Genomic DNA, 24,714 nt, shown 5'->3' on the forward strand with positions numbered 1-24,714 from the left:
CTCTTTGCGACCCCATGAACTGCAGCACACCAGGCCTCCCTGTCCATCACCAACTCCCAGAGTTCACCCAAACTCTTGTCCATCGAGTCAGTGATGCCATCCAGCCATCTCATCCTCTGTCATCCCCTTCTCCTGCCCCCAATCCCTCCCAGCATCAGAGTCTTTTCCAATGAGTTAACTCTTCACATGAGGTGGCCAAAGTATTGGAGTTTCAGCTTTAGCATCAGTCCTTCCAATGAACACCCAGGACTGATCTCCTTTAGAATGGATTGGTTGGGTCTCCTTGCAGTCCAAGGGACTCTCAAGAGTCTTCTCCAACACCACAGTTCAAAAGCATCAATTCTTCGGTGCTCAGCTTTCTTCACAGTCCAACTTTCACATCTATACATTACCACTGGAAAAAACCATAGCCTTGACTAGACAGACCTTTGTTGGCAAAGTAATGTCTCTGCTTTTTAATATGCTATCTAGGTTGGTCATAACTTTCCTTCCAAGGAGCAAGCGTCTTTTAATTTCATGGCTGCAATCACCATCTGCAGTGATTTTGGAGCCCCCCCAAAATAAAGTCTGACACTGTTTCCACTGTTTCCCCATCTGTTTCCCATGAAGTGATGGGACCAGATGCCATGATCTTCGTTTTCTGAATGTTGAGCTTTAAGCCAACTTTTTCACTCTCTTCTTTCACTTTCACCAAGAGGCTTTTGAGTTCCTCTTCACTTTCTGCCATAAGGGTGGTGTCATCTGCATATCTGAGGTTATTGATATTTCTCCTGGCAATCTTAATTCCAGCTTGTGTTTCTTCCAGCCCAGCATTTCTCATGATGTACTCTGCATATAAGTTAAATAAGCAGGGTGACAATATACAGCCTTGACGTACTCCTTTTCCTATTTGGAACAAGTCTGTTGTTCTGTGTCCAGTTCTAACTGTTGCTTCCTGACCTGCATATAGGTTTCTCAAGAGGCAGGTCAGGTGGTCTGGTATTCCCATCTCTCTCAGAATTTTCCACAGTTTATTGTGATCCACACAGTCAAAGGCTTTGGCATAGTCAATAAAGCAGAAATAGATGTTTTTCTGGAACTCTCTTGCTTTTTCCACGATCCAGTGGATGTTGGCAATTTGATCTCTGATTCCTCTGCCTTTTCTAAAACCAGCTTGAACATCTGTAAGTTCACGGTTTGCATATTGCTGAAGCCTGGCTTGGAGAATTTTGAGCATTCCTTTACTAGTGTGTGAGATGAGTGCAATTGTGCAGTAGTTCGAGCATTCTTTGGGATTGCCTTTCTTTGGGATTGGAATGAAAACTGACTTTTCCAGTCCTGTTGTCACATTTGGATTTAATTAAACACTGAAATCCCTCAAACCCTTGCATGGCCTTACCAGATAATGTTATAGTTTGTTAGTGTCAAATACTTAGATGTCTGGTGCTCCAAATATCCTGGGGTCCTTTATTTTCCATTCCTGTATATTACATTCAATCTTTCCCAGCATCATGGTTTTTTCCAATGAATTGGCTGTTAGCATCAGGTGCCCAAAATATTGAAGCTTCAGTTTCAGCATCAGTCCTTCCAATGAGTAGTCAGGGTTGATTTTCTTTAAGATTGACTAGTTTGATAGCCTAGCTGTCCAAGGGACTCTCAAGAATCTTCTCCAGCACCACAGCTCAAAAACATCAATTCTTTGGTGCTCTGCCTCCTTCATGGTCCAGCACTCACATCCGTACATGACTACTAGAAAGACCATAGCCTTGACTATATGGACCTTTGTCAGCAAGGCGTTGCCTTTGCTTTTTATTACACTGTCTAGGTTTCTCATAGCTTTCCTGCCAAGAAGCAATCCTCTTCTAATTTCATGGCTGCAGTCACCATGTGCAGTGATTTTAGAGCCCAAGAAGAAATCTGTCACTGCTTTCACCTTTTCCCTTCTATTTGCCATTAAGTGATGGGACTGTTAAGCAAGCTTTTTCACTCTCCTCTTTCACCCTCGTCAAGAGGCTCTTTAGTTCCTTTTCGCTATCTGCCATTAAAGTGGTATCATGGGCTTATCTGAGCCATTAGGCACAAATACTTATACACAAGTGTGAATGTAAGCACTTGGAAAATAGCTGAAAGTGCCATACAAAGCACTGGGAGTGTGGGAATACTCTCCATGTCCCGCACTATTGGAATTCTGAAGGGTGCACACACGAATTCATGGACCTGTGCAACCCGCCTCCGGATAAGGAGGCCATTGCAGCCCCAGACTCTTGTTTACAGATCAAGTCTCTCAGTCAGCCGTCGTGATGACGTCATCTCGGCAGGCGGTGGCGCATGCGCAATAGAAGGAGATCCTGGAGCTGCGTGGGTAGCTTCTTAGGCGTTTCCGGTTCGGGGTAGTGCAGGCACCCGGGTCTCTGGGCTGGCAGCTTTTGCACTCTTGGCGTTGCGTTCGCGGCATCTTGGGGGTCACATGAGCCAGTGGCATCATGTCGGTGGTCACTGGGGCCAGGATCGCGTCTTTTCTGGATATTCGTCAGCCAAGAAGAAGGGCGGAAACCACATCCCCGAAAGGTAATACACGCCTTGGTCCTTGGGAGTTGCCCTTTCAGCTCAGAGCCCCTGGGCCTGGTCTTCATCTCTTGTGCTCTCCGCCTGTCGTGTTTACCCCGGCCGGCTTGGATCTTCCGCCTTGTGCTAGTCGGCTTTGACCCTCTCAGGGCTGCGTTCAGAGTAGCAGAAAGGGAGGGTGTGTGATGTTCTGATTTCTCTCCATTGTTTCAAAAGCGAGGCTCTAGTCATTGCTTTTCAGGTAAAATGCCAAAGGACTACTTTTTTAAGGTGAGACTGTCGGTGTTGGGGATACAACGTAATTACCAAAATAGAATCCCCTTCAATTCCTCAGGTCTTCCCTGATGGCTCAGACGCGTTAAAGAATCCGCCTGCAATGCAGGAGTCCCGAGTTCGATCTCTTAGAAGATTCCCTTGGAGAAGGGAATGGCAACCCACTCCTGTATTTTTGCCTGGAGAATGCCATGGACAGAGGAGCCTGGCGGGCTACAGTCCATGGAGTCACAGAGTCGGACACAACTAAGCGACTGGCACTTTCAGTTTTCACTTCCAGTTCCTGAATCTGTGTTGTTTTTGGCACAGAAAATGTAATAGAAACTGAGTTTCAGTGGGAAAACAAAACAAAACAACATACCAATACCGCCGAATTTTCCAAAGAAACAGTTCTGTGTTATTTGTGTTGTCTCCGGGAATCATAAAGGGCATAGTCTTGCTTCAGAACCGGTGTCATTTGAGACCGTTCAAATTAATTTTGAGACTTCACTCATATGTACAGTAAACCCATTTATTCCCTGAGACTTTCGTTTCTTCCGCTGCATATCCTATTAAATCAACTCCGTTTTATCTCCTGAATTTCTCTTGAATCTGTCACGTCATCTTCATCCTAATACTGAACTTTTGTGCTCACTTTCTGTGCTTCTGAGTTAACCTTAGTTCCAACTCATCCTACAGAAATCAGTTCAAATATTACTTTTCACTGTGATTCCTAGCATTTTGTGACCTTCACACTCCTTTTATTATCAAGTTTTCTTTTAAAATACGGATTTGAAGTTCCCTACTGAATTTGATGGCCTCAGTTAAATGAGGACTAAGAATAAACTGGGAGGTTAAAGTATTGTGTTTAAACTATTTCAGGCAACCTGCTCGTATTAATGATACCTTAATACTCAACACCACTCATTGGAAAAGACTCTGATGCTGGGAGGGATTGGGGGCAGGAGGAGAAGGGAACGACAGAGGATGAGGTGGCTGGATGGCATGCCGACTTGATGGACGTGAGTCTGAGTGAACTCCAGGAGTTGGTGATGGACAGGGAGGCCTGGCGTGCTACAATTCATGGGGTGGCAAAGAGTCAGACACGACTGAGCGACTGAACTAACTAATAACTCAACACCAGGCCATTTTTATTAGGGAGTCGGAAGTTCTGGCCATCTCTGGTTTTAGATAGACTTTGTTAAGGCCTTGGCACTGTTTTGTTGCTTTTTATCTGTGTTCACGATCGGAAAACTGGAACTAGGGAAGTAAAGGTTATTACTAGGTGGATGTGAATAAAATGCAAAGCTGAAAGAAGAGGAATCTACTGTAGAGGACTTTCATTTCCATTTTGAATGTGCATTCATCCTATGCTGGGAGACAGACTAATATAAAATTTGCCTAACAAAAAATGTATTAATAGGTGGAAAGACTACCTCCCAGTTGGACAGAGGATGCCTGGGACTCGTTTCATTGCTTTCAAAGTTCCTTTGAAAAAGGTACGCAAAAGTTGATATAGTATTTTTTCAAAATCTGTATTCACCAGATAGAACCCTAGTTCTCAACCCTGTTGTACTCCGTTTTCCTTTTTGATACTTTTTTTTTTTCTTTTTATACTTTTTACTACCCCCTTTACTATCCTGAAATGAATTCATAGATAAATACAACCTAATTTCATAGGGAAAAATCAATGTAATGCTTTAACTATAAGTAAAGAGTAAATAAAGTAATCTATAATAAAGTAATATGTACCTTGGGATTTCCCTGGGGGCTCAGTGGTAAAGAATCTGCCTGCCAAGCAAGAGACACAAGTTTGATCCCTGGGTTGGAAAGTTCCCTGGAGAAGGAAATGGCAACCCACTCCTGTATTCTTACTTTGGAAATCCCAGGGGCAGAGGAGCCTGGCAGGCTACAGTCCATTGGGTTGCAAAAGAGTCGGACATGACTTAACCAACTCAACAACAACAACAATGATATATATCTCAGTATGTATATATTTCGGCATGACTGTAACAGAAATAAAAAAATAGTTTCTTGCGCCATGAATGCAAAAAACTGTGGACTTTGGTAATGGTGTGTCAGTGTTGGTTCATGAATTCTAAGAAATGAAGCACACACGTATGGAATGTTGATCACGGAGAAGGCTGTATGGGATGAAGGATAGAAGGTATAAATGGGAACTCTGTACTTTCTGCTCAGTTTTGCTCTGAATCTAAAACTGCTGTAAAACTAGTCTAGTAATATATTTCGAAGAAAATGTGTTGCTGGGACTAGAATAACCAAACAGATCAACGGGAAAGAGTAGGTGAATAAGCCAAGTGCATACAAGAATATTTAGCAATGAAAGCCATCCTTCATATATGTATTCAAGAAGTATTTATTTATAAATATCTATTTACAGGCACTCTGCTTGGAGTTGGCAGTACAGTGGGAGGCAAAACTGATGTGGTCCCTGCCTTCTGGGAGTTTACAGTCTGGTTAGGAGACCAGCATGAAAGAAACAAATATAGAAATAAATATGTAGAAATGCTTCCCTCTAATCTCTCTGGAAGAAAGGATTGTAATATAGCTTGTAAATTCCAGAGGAGCAAACTTGGCTTTGAATCTGATGTTAGCATCACAGGGCTTGAGTAAATGAATAATATAAGAATGGATTTTAAGCACATGTTTTTTAAAATTTCATTCTCTCTGACAGAGTTTTGAAAAGCATCTTGCCCCAGAAGAATGTTTTTCCCCCTTGGATCTTTTTAACAAAATCCAAGAACAGAATGAAGAACTTGGACTGATTATTGACTTAACATATACTCGCCGCTATTATAAGCCAGAGGTAAATGGAACTTGCAGTTGAAAAGAACCTTCTTTCTGGTACTGTAATAATTTGTAGTAATTCAATGTTTACCATCTTATACTAAGGTGAATCCTGGCCTTCTTTCATGAGTAATAGTTCAAAAAGGAAAGTTGGTGGTTTCCTTAAGTACACATTTCTGATTTCTCTCTGCAGTGAGATTAAGAAAATGAGATTGAAGACATGAGTTGAACTATACCATTTGGCAATAGGCTCTGGATCTGCTTAGGAATTCTATAAGCTTCCCTGTTGTATAGTTTGAAAATGAAGTAAACTCTTAGTAAGAATAGTAAGCTTGAAAGGAAAGAACGTATATCCATTATATCTTTATGTGTTTAAGCAGTCGTTTAAACATGTTTAAGCATCACAGTAAAAGGCAATTGTTCTCTAAGGTTTATGCTTTCTTTTCCTAATATCTTTTGATATAATACAGAAACCTGTATATTCTCTTGGCCCTCGTAGGACACATCAGTGCAAAAGAATTATTTTTCTTCTGATCTGTTCCATGGCCTTGGGAAACAATAACACCTCATGTTTGTTAGCACTTTGTAGCGTTTTGCCATTTAAAAAGTTCTTTCATATCCATTCCTCACAACAACCCTTTGCTGTTGAAGTGGTGGTAGTACTAATATCTTCTACTGCACTTCCTCTGCACTTAGAGGATAGACAATTACACTTACTAGTTTTACATTAATGAAACTGAGATTCAGAAAAGGAAGAGTTGAAATTTGAACTTAGTTGTTCCTCTTTTTTTATTGTGGTAAAATATACATAAATAATATTTATTTTAGCCATTTATAAGTATACAATTCAGTGGCATTAAATACAGTCACAGTGTTATGTAGCCGTCACTAGTGTCTATACTCAAAGTGTTTCATCATCCTCAACAGAAACTCTGTAATCATTAACCACCACCATCATCGTTAAAACCACCCATTTTCCCTCCCAGCAGCCCTTAGTAACCTCTATTCTACTTTCTGTCTCTGTGAATTTGCCTCTTCGCTGTACCTCGTGTAAGTGGCATCTACAATATCTGTCCTACATCTGGCCTACTTCACGAAGCATAATATTTTCAGGGTTTATCATTGTTATAGCATGTGATGAAATGCCATTCCTTTTTAAGACCTCATAAATCCTATTGTGTGTATATACCGTATTTTGTTATTCTTCTGTTGACTGACGCTTGGCTTGTTTGCACATTGTAGCAATTGGGAACCATGCTGCTGTGAACATTGGTGTACATACATTTGTTCAAATTGCAGCTCTCCGTCCTTTCGTATGTGCAGTGTAGGTCAGAGCAGAGTTGCTGGATTGTATGTTAGTTCTGTGTTTAACCTTCGAGAAACTGTCAAACTGTTTCCTACAGTGTCATAAACAATTACTGCAAATTTAAACATATACGGAAGTATACAAAATCCTGAGTGTTCTTTGTATGTTGAGGATTCCATGAAATCATCTCGCTATAATATTTATCAACTGATGTCTATCATGCTTCATTTATACTTCTGCCTGTTTCACTCTGTTTCATTGTGTAGCAGATCCTAGATAACATTGAATTACACATAAATGTTTTTTGTTATATATATATTTAAAATGTAGGACTTTTATTCCTTAGTATCATTCTTTAATATTATTAAATATCCAGTCAGTGCTGAAATTTGCAGTTGTCTTGTAAATGTCATAAAAAGCTGTTTTTAAGAATTCTGAATTGGATCCAAATATGGTCCACATGTTACTTGGTGTGGTCTTATTGTTGGGTCTCTAATTTTATTTTTATTTATTTTTTTGAAGGTTCTTCTTCCATGTCTCTCTCACTTTTTTTTCTCCTTGAATTTTATTTTTTTAAAAAACTGGTTTAATTGTCCCATCTAGATTTTGACGATCTCATTTGTTAATGTGTTGTTAAACATATTCTTCAATCCTTTTATTTCCTGTGAATTGGTAGTTGGACCTAGAGGCTTGATCTGAATGAAGCTTGAATGTTTTCTTTTGGTAAAGCAGTTTCATAGGTGAGAATGAACAGGTGTTTATCATCAGAAGTGGTGATGAATATAGGTCTTCTTCCGTGGAGACATATGGTTATCTCTTTCTGTGATGTTAACAGTCACTGATGATTGATTCCTACATCCATTAACTCAGTTGGAGTTTCAAAAAATGGTGAATTCTATAGTTCCTTTTTCATTTATTAGCTGGGTGTTTCTATCAGAAGATTCCTTGCATAAGCTATTTGGTTGCCTAGCTATAGAGGCATGATTTCCTCCTTTTACTTAAAAGTGTTCAAAATAATGAGTTGATTCACAAATATCCTCCAGTGGTGACCAACTTTATTTATTTGTATCACTATGGACTGCATTGGGCTTCCCCGGTGGCTTAGTGGTAAAGAATCCACCTGCCAATGCAGGAGACTCGGGTTAAATTCCTGGGTTGGGAACATCCCCTGGAGAAGGCAGTGGCAACCCACTCTAGTATTCTTGCCTGGGAAATCCCACGGACAGAGGAGCCTGGCAGGCTACAGTCCATGGGGTCACAAAGAGTCAGACACAACTTAGTAACTAAACAAGAACAGTGGACTCCATTACAGTTGTTCTAACTGAGGGCCTGTCTTTGACCAGTGGAGCTTCTCAGTGATTCTTGCATCCTTTTGACATGACATCAGTTGTTCCTAGGCTTTTTCAGTGGTTCGAGATAGGAAATGTGTTTGTTTGTTTTTAATATAAAATATATCTTGGGTTCAAGGCTTTCCAGGTGGTGTTAGTGGTAAAGAACCCCTCCTGCTGAAGCAGGAGACATAAGAGATGAGGGTTCAATCCCTGGGTCGGGAAGATCTGGTGGAGGAGGGCATGGCAGCCCACTCCAGTATTCTTGCCTGGAGAATCCCACAGACAGAGGAGCCTGGCAGGGACAGTCCATGGGGTCGCAAAGAGTCAGACACGACTGAAGCGACTTAGCACACCACACGCATATCATAGGTTCATACTGCTACTTTCCATATAAGTTCTGAACTACAGAATTTTCACTTAGTCTATTCTGTCATTTATTGATAATCTACTTTCTCCCACCCCAAGAATACCAGTTTTCAACAGTGCATGAAATTTGCTCTGTTTTCCAGTTCTACGTTCTTTTGACTCTACTATACTATTCTACTTCAATCAATCACAGCTGCTTTATGCTTTTGAAATGTAAGATACTAGGTAGAACTGTTTCTTAGCATTTTGAGTTATACATGCCTTCATTCATATTGATTTGCTTTTGCATCCCTAGTAACTGTCCTTTCTGTAGTTTAATGAGAATCATGTGATACTTCCTGCTTAAAGCAGCTTTGGAAAAAAAAAGTCCCTTATCAGAGTGACTGACATGCTTAGATTAATATAATGTCTTTGTTTATATTTTGCTTTCTCTAATTAATCTTTTGTTCTTTCCCTACAAATGAAATAATATCCATTCCATGGTTTTGCCTTCTAGGAATTACCAGAAAATTTTCCTTATTTAAAAATTTATACAGTTGGGCATCAGGTTCCTGATGATGACACTATTTTTAAATTCAAAAATGCTGTTAATGGGTTTTTGAGAGAAAATAAAGATAATGGTGAGTGTCTTTTTTTGTTGTTGTTCTTTTCTCTTTACCTGAATTTTGGTATGCATTTCAAGTGGGGTTGGAGAATTTTAATATTTTTAATAGTTCTGACATTAGGCCTCTTTGTTTGATAACATTAAGGTGGTGCTAACAGAGGTGTTTTTCCTTTTTATGGTCGCAAGCAATTTAGTTTTGGGGTTTATTTTGAGGGGCTCAATTTAGTTTGGAAGGTGATTGTTGTGAGAAGTACGAACTGAACTAGCTTACTTACCTCTTTTTAAAAACTTTGAATGGGAAATATATAATAAAAATGTTCTTTTGTCCTGTTTATTGGTAGAAGGGTATCAAAGGGAACGTGGGATTTGCCATGTTTTAAGACTGAGTAGTCTCTTGTTTTTGGAATGCCGCTGACCCAGGTGACAGCACGCGGCCCCTCTGTGGGTCTCTGCCAGCAGTGGGCTAACTTCCCCGTGCTCTCTGACGTCTGGATCTTGCTTGTGATCCCTTCTGGTTTCCTCTGCTATAAATCCCTCCCACAGATGCCAGGCTCACTGATAAAGAGGGAGAGGCTACACTCTCCACTCCCTCAAATTGGTAGAGACTCAGAAAATAAATTGGTTTAGTAAACTGAGAGCCTATTAGGTTTGTTGTTAGGGCATGGGGAAACAGAGGTGACTAGCTGTCTTTGTTCAGCAGAGACTTAATAGTTATCTAGGAAGATAAGCATGTAGTAACTATAAGATAGTGGGTTAATTATAATAAAAGAACCAAGTGCAGGGACTTCCCCAGCCATCAGTGGTTAATACTCCATGCTTCCCGTGCAGGGGTCGCAGGTTCGATCCCTGGTCCAGAAGTGACCAAAAACAAAAGAATCAGGTGCCACAGGAGAAACCGAGGAGACCACCTGAGCTGGGCTTGGGGGAAGAGGATCTTGCCAGAATGAGGAAAGGACAGACCAGGTATTGGGAACAGGTGCAAAAGGCACAGGACTTGAACTTGTGCAGTGGGGGGCAGCGTCGGGTGTGACTAGAGGCAGTATGAAAGGACAGAGAGTTCATACGTTCATTTTCAACAAAAATATTGTATAACATTTGAGTTGAAGGCACTGTTCTAGCAAGTAGGAACAGAAGAGGTCTTGCCCTTGCGCACTTTACATTCTAGCTGGGGGGAGAGAGAAATAAGTAAACATACGGAGTGTCAGGCAGTGGGTGGTAAGTGCTCCGGAAAATAACAAAATAAGATAAAGAAGTGAGGGAGTGTGGAAGGTGACCAGGGAAGCCCTCTCTATTAAGGTGTCAGTTGATCAGAGCCTTACAGGAAGCAAGGAACAAGCCATTGGATATCTGAGGGAGTGGGGATGGGGTGGGAGGGAGTGTTCTAAAGCAGAGGGAATAGTAGGTACAAATTCCCTGGGGCACAGCTGTGCTTGGCAGGTGTAAGGGATAGTAAGGCCAGTGTGGCTGGACAGGGGCGGGGAGTGAAGTCAGAGAAGTAGAAAGTGGGATCAGAGAGGCTGGCAGGGGACAGGAGGGAGGTGGATGGCACAGGTCAGAGTTTGAACTTATAATTCAGTTGGAGAAGCAAATTGATAGTTTGAATTTATAATTCAGTTGGAGAGACAAATTGTTAGTTTGAATTTATAATTCAGTTGGAGAGACAAATTGATAGTTTGAATTTATAATTCAGTTGGAGAGACAGATTGATACTTGTTTATAAAGAGTTCTAAATTCTTTGCTAAAAATTTGGGCTTTATTCTATGCTAAATGAAGACTTTTAATTAACAGAGAAATCCAGCCAGGTTTATATTTTAGAAAATAACATCTTCCATGTGGCGGGTCAGTTGAAACAGAAGGGGTTAGAAGTTGGGTATTAGTAATCCAGGCCAGAGATGATGACTGTCACACACCACCTAGTCATAGATGTGCCTTTTGCAGAGATCAAACGTGTTGTTTTGTATTTACTTTGTCATATATATATATATATATATATATATATGTTTTTTTTTTTTTTAAGTGCTAAACTAAGAGATACTGTGGCATAGTTGGAAAAATATGAGACTCGATTCTAGTCTTTGTTCTGTTTGCCTGCTGAGCCGCTGCTGCTCCTGCTAAGTCGCTTCAGTCATGTCCGACTCTATGCAACCCCATAGACAGCAGCCCACCAGGCTCCCCCATCCCTGGGATTCTCCAGGCAAGAACACTGGAGTGGGTTGCCATTTCCTTCTCCAATGCATGAAAGTGAGAACTGAAAGTGAAGTCGCTCAGTCGTGTCCGACTCTTAGCGACCCTGTGGACTGCAGCCTACCAGGCTCTTCGGTTCATGGGATTTTCAAGGCAAGAGTACTGGAGTGGGGTGCCATTGCCTGCTGTGCAGCTCGGGCTTAACATCTCAAGCCTTACTTTTTCATTGTGATATAAGAACAGTGCTATGTTCCCGAGAACTCCACAGGCATATAGACCCATGGTGTGTGTGGAGCAGCAAACGAGAGTAGAAACAACAGCACTTTGGGAACCCAAGAAAGCGTTTGTTCTTTTCATAAATACTATTGAGCATTAATAGTGAAGGCTTTCCATTTGTTTCACCCAAAAACAGATTTCATTCTTTTGGTAGCCTGTTTTGTTTTGTTTTTTCCCCACTCCCTTTTTCTATAGTCAAATCAGCTCATGATGAGCATGCTCCAGTCCGTACTATTGCATATGATTGGATGCTATGCAAAATTTTCCAGAGGCAATGAATTTTGACTATATTAATTCTTTATAGTATGTTCCTGCTAAAACATATTTTTCTTCAGAGTTTTTCCATTTTAGGATAGTGGTGGTATTGTAGTAACCAGTAAATGCTACTCTTCAGAAAATTGTATAACCTGTCTTCAGGTAGCTACTTCATTTATTTAATTCCATATGCCCTGTTTTATAGACAGACTTATTGGTGTCCACTGTACCCATGGTGTAAACAGGACTGGCTACCTCATCTGCAGGTGAGTTGCCAACCCCAAGAGGCAGACCATGTTTAAATTTTTTGTTCACAATAGTAATGTAAGCTGAAAGCAGAAAATGAAGTCAGTTAAAGAATGTATGAAGCAGAAGCAGTCTTGCCTCGACTTAAGAGATTACCACCAGTAATAATTTAGCACATTTTTTTTTTACTTAAAAAACACAAATAGAAGCACATATAATCGTCTCTTGATATCTGCAAGGGATTGGTTTCAGACTATCCCATGGATACCAAAATCCTCAGATGCTCAGGTCCCCTGTGTAAACTGGTATAGGATAGTCAGCCCTCCATATCCACAGGAATGAAACCCGTGGATGCAGAGGACTGACTCTACATGTGATTTCATGGTATAATATTTAGATGTTCTGGTTTATAATTTAATGTATGGTAGACATCTTCCTATGAAAATATTTGGAGACTTTGTTCTTTTTTAAAGACTGCATTGTTCCTTTGCTTACTGATGAAGAGAAAGTCAGAAGTTTTTGACATTGTAAAACATTGAAGTAATGAATATTCCTCTGTGAATGTCTTTGACTATATATGGTTTGTCTCAGATAACTTCACTCAGAATGGGACTTCTGAATTAAAGAGTTTATGCCCTTATGCTTTTTGTGACTGTACCAATTTTTGTTTGTTCATTCAGAAAATATTTAAAATATTGAGCATCTGTTGTGTTTAAGCACTGTGCTGGGTACTAGCAAAAAGCCTTGGGAAATTGTGTGAGCAAAGAGACTTTACCTACCCTTTGTGAATTCTGACAGTCCAGAGAGAGAATAGAGATTCAAGAATTACACTCTGCATGTACAGTTACAACTCTGACAAATGCAAGGAAAGGGACATGGTACCACAAAAACATAGTTTAGGGAGGATTTGACCTCATCATGGAGATTAGAAGTTTCTTCCCGCCCCCGCCCCCTTTTGGGCTTTTATTGAGGTTATTATTACATGATCGATTAAAACATTGGCTGTTGGCAATGGACTCAACTTCCAGCCCATCTCCAGCCCATAAAAGTTCCAGCCTTCATACAATATTTCTCCTTCAAGAAAGTTTCTTTAGGGATGTTTGAGCTGATATCTGATGAAGAAGTAGGTGTTAACCAGATAAAGACATTGGGAGAGATTTCTAAGTATAAGAAATAAGAAAGACCCTGTAAGAGGAAAGCATATGCTCTGTTGGAGGAACTGGCCAGGAAGGCAGGGGTGTGGGGGAAGCGTGTCATTAAAATGGAGCTGGAATTGTGGGTAGGAGCTCAGTCATTCAGGTTTGTGTTTAAGGTTTTAGACGTTAAGAGTATTAGAAAATCATTGCACTGTTTTTGTTGAAGGTGAGTGTAATTAAGTTTGTATTTTCAGCCTCTCATTTAGCTACTGAGTGGAGAATACACTGCAGGGATAAAGAGCAAGGAAACAAGTTAGGAGACGTTAGTAGAAACTGGGCATAATGGTGGCTTGGACCAGGATTTGGTGGTCATTTTGGTGGAAAGATGTAACATATTCTAGAGATCTTTAGGCGATATCATTGTTTAGGCCTTGGTAGTGGGTTGAGGATGAAGGTGAGGAAGAAGTAACTGTCAGTGAAGGTGATTCCTCAGTTTCTGGGTCCTACAGTTGGTTAATAGTGGTTTTTTTTAGATATAATGTTAATATTTTTCCTAATTTGTCTGTTACTTGTTGGTTCCTGGTGAATACTCTGTCATATTAGGTCTCCTGTTTTCAGTGTACAAAGCATTCTGATCAAAACTGACTGTTGTATCTTAGATACCTGTTTAATATTTGCCAGTTTGATCCTGTAGTTTATTCTCTTTCATTTATTAATTGTTGTATTAATGTAAGTAAATACATTAATAGATTTTCTAAAGCTAGGTCATTGTTGCATCCTTGGAGTAAAGCCTTTTTGTATATCATTCTTTAATAATTACTGATTAGATGTGCTGATATTTTCTTAGGATTTTTATATCTATATTTGTAAAGTGAAATTGGACCTTTTTTTTTTTTTTTTTTTGCAAAAATGATTTTTTTTCCTTTTTATTTACAAATGACTTGAATTTTGTTGTCTGTTAGGTATTTGATTGATGTAGAAGGCATGAGGCCAGATGATGCAATTGAATGTAAGTATGAGAGCTGTCATTGTTTTCCCTTTTTTTAAAAATTTGAAAGTAGAAATGTAGGTGAATTTCTCAAATTTTGGTAAAAGAGAAAAGTTTGTGATTCATTTGTTCTGACATAAGATAACCTTTTAGCGAAAGTTCATAAAGGGATGTATCTGGAAATAATGAGCTATGACAGCCTGTATAATCAGTAAGTGGACTTCCTCTTTGATCCGCTTTCTCTGGGAAAGATTCGCTTTTTGCACACTTATTTCTAACAGTTCATCCTCTTCTCAGTATTCAGTAGGTGCCGTGGGCATTGCTTAGAAAGGCAAAACTACATTGATGACCTTCGGAATGGCCCCATCAGAAAGTAAGCTGCATTTTATACCTGATATTTGTGGGGAGAAAGATGTGTTTTTGTATCATTTAAACTGCACCTATCCATTCTTCTTGTAGCTCATGAACTTGCTGTAGGAAACCTAAACAAATAGGATTGTGGGGGTCAGGTGGGATTGTTTTTTTCATGGGCCAAAATATAGTCACTGAACTGATACCAAATTGGACACCAATAATATTTTGTGGAAACATTCTGTTTGAGGAATTGGGATTCCAGTGTATCTAGAACAAGAGGTTTTGAAGATTCAACACATATGATGGAGCCAGTTTTCACAGCTACTAAGCCTGTTAACCGAAGACCTAAGCATAACATACATCAGACCCAAGGTTACCCAGAACCTCGGCATTTCCATACCTGGACTCAAGATTTACAGCAGTCAGAAAGGTATCTCTGCTTTCCCTTTGTCTAGAATTGAAATAGAAACTAGTATTATAAATTAGTGCAAACACAGTATGATAATATGAAGAAGTTGTATTTTCTTGCTGGTCAGTGTCAACCAGGAGGTATTGTTTTCTCCATATTTTGCATTTAGGGCTGGAAAATCAAGTATGGGATGGGGAATAGGTGATTTTTCAGAGGCAGTTGGGATAAGGTCTTGAAAGTTTTCATTGATCCTTCAGATCAGATCAGATCAGATCAGTCGCTCAGTTGTGTCCGACTCTTTGCGACCCCATGAATCGCAGCACGCCAGGCCTCATTGATCCTTAAACTTAGTTTAAGGCAGTAAATTGATGTGCGTGCCAAAAAGGATCTTGCAAACTTGTCTGTGTGTGTTAGTCACTCAGTCACGTCCCACTCTTTGTGACCCCATGGACTGTAGCCTGCCAGGCTCCTCTGTCATGGGATTCTCCAGGCAAGAGTATTGGAGTGGGTTCCCATTTCCCAGTCATATCTCACTCTTTGTGACCCCATGGACTGTAGCCCTCCAGGCTCCTCTGTCATGGGATTCTCTAGGCAAGAGTATTGGAGTGGGTTCCCATTTCCTCCTCCAGAGGATCTTCCGGACCCAGGGATCGAACCCATGTCTTCCGCATTAGTATGTGGAATCTTTACCACTGTGCCATCTGGGAAGTCTCCTTGCATTCTTAGGCTCCGTTAATAGTGGTACAGTTTTCAGAATAAGGAAGGTTGTTTTATTTAAGAGTAAACAAAAATTAGGGCTTCCCACGTGGCACTAGTGGTAAAGAATCCACCTGCAGTGCAGGAGACAAAAGAGACTTGAGTTTGATCCCTGGGTTGGGAAGATCCCCTGGAGAAGCAGACAGCAACCCACTCCAGTATTCTTGCCTGGAGAATCCCATGGACAGAGGAACCTGGGGCTGTGGTCCATAGGCACAAAGAGTCAGACACTACTGAATGGATTTAGCACAGCGTAATGAACACAAATTACACGGAAAATAGTCCAACGCCAGGAGAGAAATCTGCAGAGGAACTGAAGCATAAATCACACACACATTTTTTTACTTGAGAAACAGGAAAAACCTCAGAACAATTAAAATAGCACAGTATTATTCTTTGCCTATTAATTTGGCAACAGTTTTTGACAAGGTGGTCCAGGGTGGTGACTGTCAGGCTGGGCCTGGGTTTGCAGCCTAGCTCTGCTGTTCACTCTCTGTATGATCTCAGTAAGATCTCTAAATTCCTGTTCTCTTATCTGTTGGATGGAAATTTTAATAATATTATAAATAAAGCTTTTATAATACATACCTTGGGATTGTGATTATTACATAAGTTAATTAAGTATTTTAGCACATTGTAAACTTTCCACTTTCAAAAGATGTTGACATTTTTAGAAGATGTAAACATTTCAATGATTATTGCTTGTGTTGCCAGGGACTCTGAAAAGAGGTATAGCCCTTTTGAAACATAACTGTAATAGCCATAAAAATGCTCATACCTGCTAACCTTGAAACTACAGAAAAACTTCAAAATATGGAGAAATCTATATGCATTTAATCATTCAACACTTTTCTCTAAACTTCCTACTGTGCATCAGACTCTGAACTAAGTGCTTAGGATAGAGTCACATATGTTCTGAAATGTTAATCCTGCCATTATTTACAGTAGTGGGAAAATTGGTAGCAACTTGAATTTCTGACAGTTACGAATAGCTAAGTAAATTATGTATCCATACTGCGATATTTTATAAAGCCATTAAAAGTGAGAGCTCACTTACAATAAGTGAAAATAATAGGTTATGATTCAATAGTCAAAAAAAGATGCAAGAGGAAAAGACCAAAAGAAAATATTAACCAGTTTAATTAGATTAATTGGGATTGAGGGGTTTTGGGGGTGTTTACTTTTCTCAGATCTCCAACTTTTATATGATTATATTAGATTTACCGGTGTTAATTTTGAGACAGTTAAATTTTAATTTTCCAAATTTGCTGCATGTGCCATGGTTAGAATTTCTACATTTTGTAATTAATTTATATATCTATTGACTTATATGGAGAAGGCAATGGCACCCCACTCCAGTGCTCTTGCCTGGAAAATCCCATGGACGGAGGAGCCTGGTAGGCTGTAGTCCATGGGGTTGATAAGAGTTGGACACAACTGAGCGACTTCACTTTCACTTTTCACTTTCATGCATTAGAGGAGGAAATGGCAACCCACTCCAGTGTTCTTGCCTAGAGAATCCCAGGGACAGGGGAGCCTGGTGGGCTGCCGTCTATGGGGTCGCACAGAGTCGGACACGACTGAAGCGCCTTAGCTGCAGCAGCAGCAGCAGGGACTTACAAGGTGAAAGCAGCTTCCTGTTTGCAAACATAAATAGCTCGTTCTGTTTCCTGTCAGCCCTGCCACACTTGGAGAGAATATATCTGATTAGAATAGTATGAGCATTTACCTCTATAGGGAAAGGTGGAAAAGGCTTCTGGGAACCTACGGTGTGCCAAGTCGTTGTGGTGGGTAATAGAAATACGTTGTTTTAATTTACCTTCAAAACAGTCATGAAGATGGAGGGTGTTTAATAATACTCTGTTTTATAAAGCACTGAGAGATCCAAAGGTTAAGCAGTTTTATCTGCTAAAATCACACAGGTTGAAAACAGTAGAACCAGAGTGTCTATGTATAATTTTATAAAGCTTGTTATATATAGTTATCAGAACTAATAATGTTTTATTACTTTTATTTTAAGAAATTTTCCCGGAATTGGAACATTTACCAGAGATGCCATGTCCCTCCTCCTGGTCCGCCTGGAGAGGACTATTTCCAGAGGAGATACTCTTGGAATGTAAAGCCAAGTGCCGGTCAAGGAGGCCCGAACAAAAGGTTTTCTCCTGGCAGTTACTACAGAGTACCCTATTCAGCCTATTACAGATGGACCAAGTGACACACGCCTACCCTGGAAATCTGTTTGCGGACAGAGCAGGACTCAAATCAGCAAGTGACTTTTTGTAAGATCAGGTCAAATGAGGTTTATAATCTATTTTATTGCTCCCTTACGTGCTCAAGCTTAAGGAAAAATTCTATTGATACTTACTACTGCTGACAGATTTGCAGTATTTACAACAGGGAAGGAAATCATCTGTCATTCCACTCTTAAATTTTTTTTAAAGGAAGATGATATTTTAGAACTGATAAAGGTAATAAAGAATATCCCTTGTAAATTAATGAAAAATTCTACCTTCGTTTTCTGTGTATTTTTTCCTGACTAAAAGTGTGGTGTTAGTGTGTCTGTATGTGTGTGTGTGTGTGCATGCAGAAACATGTTTTTTTTTTTTTCTTTTTTTAAAAATTATTTATTTATTTATTTATTTTAATTTTATTTTATTTTTAAACTTTACATAATTGTATTAGTTTTGCCAAATATCAAAATGAATCCATCACAGGTATACATGTGTTCCCCATCCTGAACCCTCCTCCCTCCTCCCTCCCCATACCATCCCTCTGGGTCGTCCCAGTGCACTAGCCCCAAGCATCCAGTATCGTGCATTGAACCTGGACTGGCATCTTGTTTCATACATGATATCTTACATGTTTCAATGCCATTCTCCCAAATCTTCCCACCCTCTCCCTCTCCCACAGAGTCCATAAGACTGTTCCATACATCAGTGTCTCTTTTGCTGTCTCGTACACAGGTTTATTGTTATCATCTTTCTAAATTCCATATATATGCGTTAGTATACTGTATTGCCTTATGATCCAGCAATCCCACTGCTGGGCATACACACTGAGGAAACCAGAAGGGAAAGAGACACGTGTACCCCAATGTTCATCGCAGCACTGTTTATAATAGCCAGGACATGGAAGCAACCTAGATGTCCATCAGCAGATGAATGGATAAGAAAGCTGTGGTACATATACACAATGGAGTATTACTCAGCCATTAAAAAGAATTCATTTGAATCAGTTCTAATGAGGTGGATGAAACTGGAGCCTATTATACAGAGTGAAGTAAGCCAGAAACATGTTTTTATCATATTCTGTTATTGACCAAATCACTAGGGTATCTTTTTTCTCCCCCTAACTGTTCAATATTTTTGTTAAAATCTACCGAGGAGATAATCTCTTTAGAACCTAATCACTATGTAGTATTTTTGTCATTAGACATTTCTTTCATTGGCAATCTGTTTATTGTCAGCTTCCTTTCACTGAATTTTCAGATAGGCCACCTAACACAGGAATGGATAAACTTTGAGACCGATTGTCAGTTGAGCAGGAAAGACCAATCGATAAACCTAAATACTTAATGCTGAGTAATTTACCTGACAGGGTAACTGTTATCAATTGGGTAGAGCTACTCAGAAAACTTGAAAACTTTTGTAGACTGTAAAGGTTGCTTGATGAACAGAATAAGATGTGACGTTTGAAGCCTGTGATATCCATGGAGACTTGCATGGCTCCTGAAGTTACTGCTTTTCTATTGAACGTAACCTGCTGCGGTCTTTTTCTGCTAGCCTCTCACCGTGGAATGGTGCCTGACCTTGACAGTTTCTAAGTCATCTCCTCAGCTGGTTTACACACGGATGGATCACTTGAGAGGTAGTAATTATTTTTAGTTGCAGAGGAAGCCAGAAACCTTTGTTTGCTCAAGAAAGGGTGTAACTGTCATGACATCATAAGCCTTGGTAGATGTTTGATGAAAGCTTGGGCAGATTGGCTTCATTTTTTAAGCCTCTGGTTTTGGGGCGTTGTGTCATAGAGTGATACTGCCAGTGACGCTTGTTTGCCGTTTCATAAATGAACATCCTGTGGAACCTGACGCCAAGGAGGTGCTCTAACTAACTCGCCTACTCCCTGGTCTGTGTCTGATGAACTCAGGCTGCTACCCTTCATCGAAATGGTGGCTCAGAAAATTTTTTTTTTCTACCCACCACATTTAACAGAGATACAAGAGTTTTTCTTGCTAAAAGGCTGCTCTTGTGGAATTGTTTCCTCGCATATATCATGAACTCCCCACTTGGAAAGAAATTGGAGCAGGACAACCGGTGAGGCAGAAAGAGAACCACCAGGGACAGGCGTGGGACTCCAGCGAGCCTACTATTCTACGGGGTTCTTGGCCAGCAGTTTCTGAGGAGGAGTGGCCAGCGCAGTGTCACGTAAGCAGGGCCACCTGGGAAGCCGTCTTTGACCCTGCGGTCCTCTCTGTCCCCATCTCATCTCAGTTGTCGACACAGCTTGTTGAAAACCACGCTCCTCTTGTGTCTTGTTTATTCTTCAGCTCTGGTTTTGGCTTCGGCTCACATCATACCACTGAAAGACCTCTGGCTAAAGGGACCAGCAACTTCCTCTTTTAAAGATGTGTCGTGGTCTGTTTAAGCTTTTACATTTTTTATTTTCATCACATCAAAAAACACATATAAGAAAAACACACACACATGGACATAGTTTAAAATTCAAATCTACTGAGATTTTTATGAAAAAGAGCAGTCTTCCCATTGGCACACCTGCCCTACCCCCTGATTGTCACTCCCCAAGGGCAACACTTTATGTATTTTTGCATTATTATCTAATATTTACCTCTTATTTAAATATTAGGCTTATACAACCACTTTTTGATTTTTCCGTTTCTAGTACTTTCCTTACTGTAGAAGATGAGTATTTTTTAGCTCTTTCATATCATTTTTCCACATACACACTTCTGTTCCCCACATATGTTTAGTATAGTTATTTTCCACCTTTTGGTTACATTACTATCCTAAGGTAATGTTATTTTCTAGGTGAGTGTCTGCCTCTGAACCAGGGAGTGCCATGGTTATTCTCGCACCACTTTTGACTCTACATTTTTGTGTCTTTTCCTGTGGCCCTAATGTGGATAGTGTAAACACATCAGACTCTGTTTGTTTGAAATCTTTCTTGGGTTGATTGGATTTGTTCTTGGTCTAGGTTGGACACTGTTTGCCAGGGCTGCCATAAAAAAACGTCACAGACTAGGTGTCTTAAACACTGGATATTTGTTTTCTCACAGTTCTGGAGGCCAGAAGTCCATGATCAAGGTATCAGCAGAGCTGGTTTCTTCTGAGGCCTCTCTCCTTGGCTTGTAAATGACCACCTTGGTCATGTGTCTATACATGGTCTACCCTCTATCTATGTCCAGATTTCCTTTTCTTTATGGAAACCAGTCACACTGGGTTGTGCCCACCGTAATGAACTCATTTAAACTTAACTTTTTAAAGACCCCATCTTCCAAGTACAGTCACATTCTGAAGACCAGGTGGTTAGGATGACATCAACATACAGCTTTTGCAGGGACACAACTCAACCTATGACAGGTACACGGTGGTTGTTCTCTACACCGGGGGCACAGCTCTTGCCCTGGGATTTCTGTTTGCCTTCACCCTGGTCATTTCTTCTGTGCCCCTTCTGTTTCCTGGATCCACAGCTGCTGCTTTCATTGTTTACTTCCCTGTGTGGTGGAGCATATTCTTCCATGGTTTCCCAAGGATTAATGGGATGCAAACTTTTTGAGGCTTTTGCATGTCTGAAATGGGTTTATTTTATTCTTCACTGCATTGATAAGTTGATATGCTATACATTTGGAGGTAGGCAGTTTAAAATGCATTTAGTCATTATTTTCCATAGTTCATTGTTGCTATTTAAACCCTGTGCTATTCTGATTTCTGTGCTGCAGTCCATGCGGTCACAAAGAGTGGGACACAATTGGGCAACTGAACAACAGTAACAGTTCTGATCCCAGAACTTTTATTTGTGACCTGTAATTTTTATTCCTGAAAGCTTTAGGATCTTTCTCTCAAGTGTCCTGAAATACCATGATATGACTTACCATGGGTAATTTTTTGGCTGCGCTGGGTCTTCACTGCTGCGTGAGGGCTTTCTCTAGTTGCAGCAAGCAGGGGCTACTCTGTTGCGGAGTGCAGGCTTCTCCTGTTGCTGGTCATAGGCTCGAGGGCACATGGGCTTCAGTAGTTTCTGCTTGAGGGCTCTAGAGCGGGGGCTCGGTTAGCTGTGCCTCACAGGCTGAGTTGCTCCACAGCATGTGGCATCTTCCCAGATAAGAGATCAAACCCATGTCTCCTGGCATTGAAAGGTGAATTCTTAACCATTGGACCACCAGAGAAGTCCCTAGTGTGGGTACTTTTAAAATTCGTAATGCAAATGAGGCCTTCCAGTCTAGCAGGCTATATGCATCATTTCTGGGAAATGTTTTTCACTTTATCTTCTCTATATCTTACTTCTTTTTTTTTTTTCTTAAAGTGGAACGCTTCCCCAATTTGCATGTCATCCTTGTGCAGGGACCATGCTAATCTCTATATTGCTCCAATTTTAGTATATGTGCTGCCAAAGTCAGAGCTGCCTTCTCTGTTTTCTTCTGGGGGAACTTCTATTAGCTGACTATTTGATTTTCTGAAATGTACCTCTTAAGTTAATTGTATTTTTGTCTCTTATTTTCCATTTTTAATCTTTTTTTTTTTTTTTAAATCACAAAAATTTTCTCAGCTTTATTTCTACCCTTCTATTGGTTTTTTGCTACATATTTTATATCTATTTTTTCTGCTCTATGTTTTTAATTTCCAATAGCTAGCTCTTTTCTGAATGGCTGTTTTTCCCCGGCACTTCATTCTTTTATTTTTTTTTAATGAATGCATTATCTTTTCTCTATAAAGTTATCAGTTTTTAAGTTTCTTCTGTTCTCTATATCAGCTGTTTTTGGTTTTGATTTTCTCCTGTTTGTTGGCACCTTTCCCTCTTGTTAGATGTGATCTTGGAATGTCTGGTGATCTTTGCCTGTTGTTTAGAACTTAAGATTTGAGCACTCAGAGCGGATGGAAACTGCTCATGTATGGCAGACTTGTAATAAGGCGGTCACTCACCTTGTTATTTTTGTTTAGCTTCCCCTCGCTGCACAGAATCAGGTTTTATTTTTCTCCATTTTTTTTTAAGCCCTTAAAATTTTTTTTTAATTTTTGGCTGTGCTGGCTCTTTGCTGCTACACAGGCTTTCCTTTCGTTGCAGCGAGTGGGGCTACTCTCCAGTTGCACTGCACAGGCTTCTCACTGAGGCGGCTTATCTTGCGGAGCACGGGCTCTAGGGCTCCTGGGCTCCAGAGCGGGGCTCCAGAGCCAGGCTCAACAGTTGTGGTGCACAAGCTTAGTTGTTCGAGGTACGTGGGATCTTCCTGGACAAGGGATCACTCCTGCATTGGCAGGTGGATTTTTTACCACTGAGCCACCAGGGAAACCCTATTTGTCTCCATTCTGACAGTTAATATCTTTGAAAGTTTTACTCTCTCATCTACCATTCATCATCCCTCCCCTTCTCTTGTGGGTTTTTAATCTTTGGGAGTTTATCTGTTTTGGTAGGGTTTGGGTGGTGAGTAGAGATATAGACATGAGTTCAATCTAGCCAGTATAATGAGACTTTGTCAATTAAATGAGTTTTGGATTTAACATCAGTCTGGTAAGCTTGATTTTTTAGGCATCACATCCCAGAATTGCAGGCCACTCAGAGCCCTAAGCCATGATCTGGACCCACACAGTCAACTACAGACACTCCTACTATGGAGAAAGCCCTTCCTAGCATCCTGTCTGAACCACCTTTCTAGTGTAATTCTAACAGCTGCCCCAGAATTACATCCTAAAACAAACTCATGAATGTTATTCCCCTCTTGGAAAGTTTGAATGGCTTATGGCCTTGAGAATCCATTTCCAACTCCTTGTCAAGGCCTCGTGTGATCTGACTCCAGCTGACTTTTCAAAGCCTCTGCCATGTTCCACTCCGTTCTTCAGTGTGCCAGCAGTTCTTGAGCACAGACACATTTATGCCACGGTATCTTGGTCTTTCAGATTGTTCCTTGGCTGTAACAGCTCTCCTGCAGCCTCTATGGGCAAATCATTCTCGAAGCCCCATCTCCTCAGTAAAGCCATCTCTCCCAACCTTACCCACCTACTGAATTACTCCTTTAGCTACAAGGTACTTTGTAGGACTATTTAGCATTTATTTCATTTATATCATGCTATGTGAAATACAGATTCCAAGAATGGTCTCCTCCTCCTTCCTGAAAGTGCCATCTGCCACCTGGCCCATGCTCCCCAGTTTTGCCTTTGCAGGCGAACCCAGCACTCCCTAAGCTGACTGGAGCCCAAGATAAACTCTGGGCCTGCACGGCCCTTACAGCCCCCACATGAAGCCCTTTCTATCAGCCATCCCTCCACTTTGGAGTTGGAGGAAATGCCGCGTCAGGCCACAAGCTCTGGCTTTATGAGCTGCCATGGAAGGGTTAGATGATGTACAGAAGTGTAGAGCAGTTGACTCCCATGGGAGGAGCCTTAAATAATGAAATGCAGAAGAGAGAAGGGAGCCTGGCAGGTGGATTCCCCCTCCATTCTCCCTTCTGTGGAATACTCTTGGAATGGCTTTTCCTTCCAGGCCTTCCAGAGAAGAACCAACCTGCTGAGTGAACACATATACCAAACAACCTGTCTTTTTGGCTCACTGTGAAGCCTGTTCCTCACCCTCACCGCTCTATTATTATATATCCCCAACAGAATTGTTATTTAGTCAATAAGTCATGTCTGACTCTTTGCGAACCCACGGACCATAGCCCACCAGGCTC

The 24,714-nt window shown here is 40.6% G+C and overlaps 1 protein-coding gene and 1 non-coding gene across 3 annotated transcripts; one reads left to right on the plus strand and one right to left on the minus strand.

Moving 5' to 3' along the window:
• The first annotated feature begins 2,351 nt into the window (after positions 1 to 2,351).
• On the plus strand, positions 2,352 to 18,323 carry DUSP11 (dual specificity phosphatase 11). 2 transcript variants are annotated; one of them, NM_001014875.1, is given in 9 exon segments: positions 2,374 to 2,547; positions 4,220 to 4,295; positions 5,492 to 5,623; positions 9,104 to 9,227; positions 12,132 to 12,192; positions 14,271 to 14,317; positions 14,594 to 14,669; positions 14,898 to 15,080; positions 17,835 to 18,309. In NM_001014875.1, coding segments are annotated over 9 exon segments (996 nt in total). In that variant the 5' UTR covers positions 2,374 to 2,446; the 3' UTR covers positions 18,031 to 18,309.
• Positions 18,324 to 22,348: 4,025 nt separating this feature from the next.
• On the minus strand, positions 22,349 to 22,452 carry LOC112448897 (U6 spliceosomal RNA). Its single transcript, XR_003037359.1, has one exon. It is a non-coding gene; the product is annotated as a U6 spliceosomal RNA (small nuclear RNA).
• Between the last annotated feature and the right edge of the window lie 2,262 nt (positions 22,453 to 24,714).

Source organism: Bos taurus, chromosome 11, assembly GCF_002263795.3.
Source record: "Bos taurus isolate L1 Dominette 01449 registration number 42190680 breed Hereford chromosome 11, ARS-UCD2.0, whole genome shotgun sequence".
NCBI classification, from domain to species: domain Eukaryota; kingdom Metazoa; phylum Chordata; class Mammalia; order Artiodactyla; family Bovidae; genus Bos; species Bos taurus.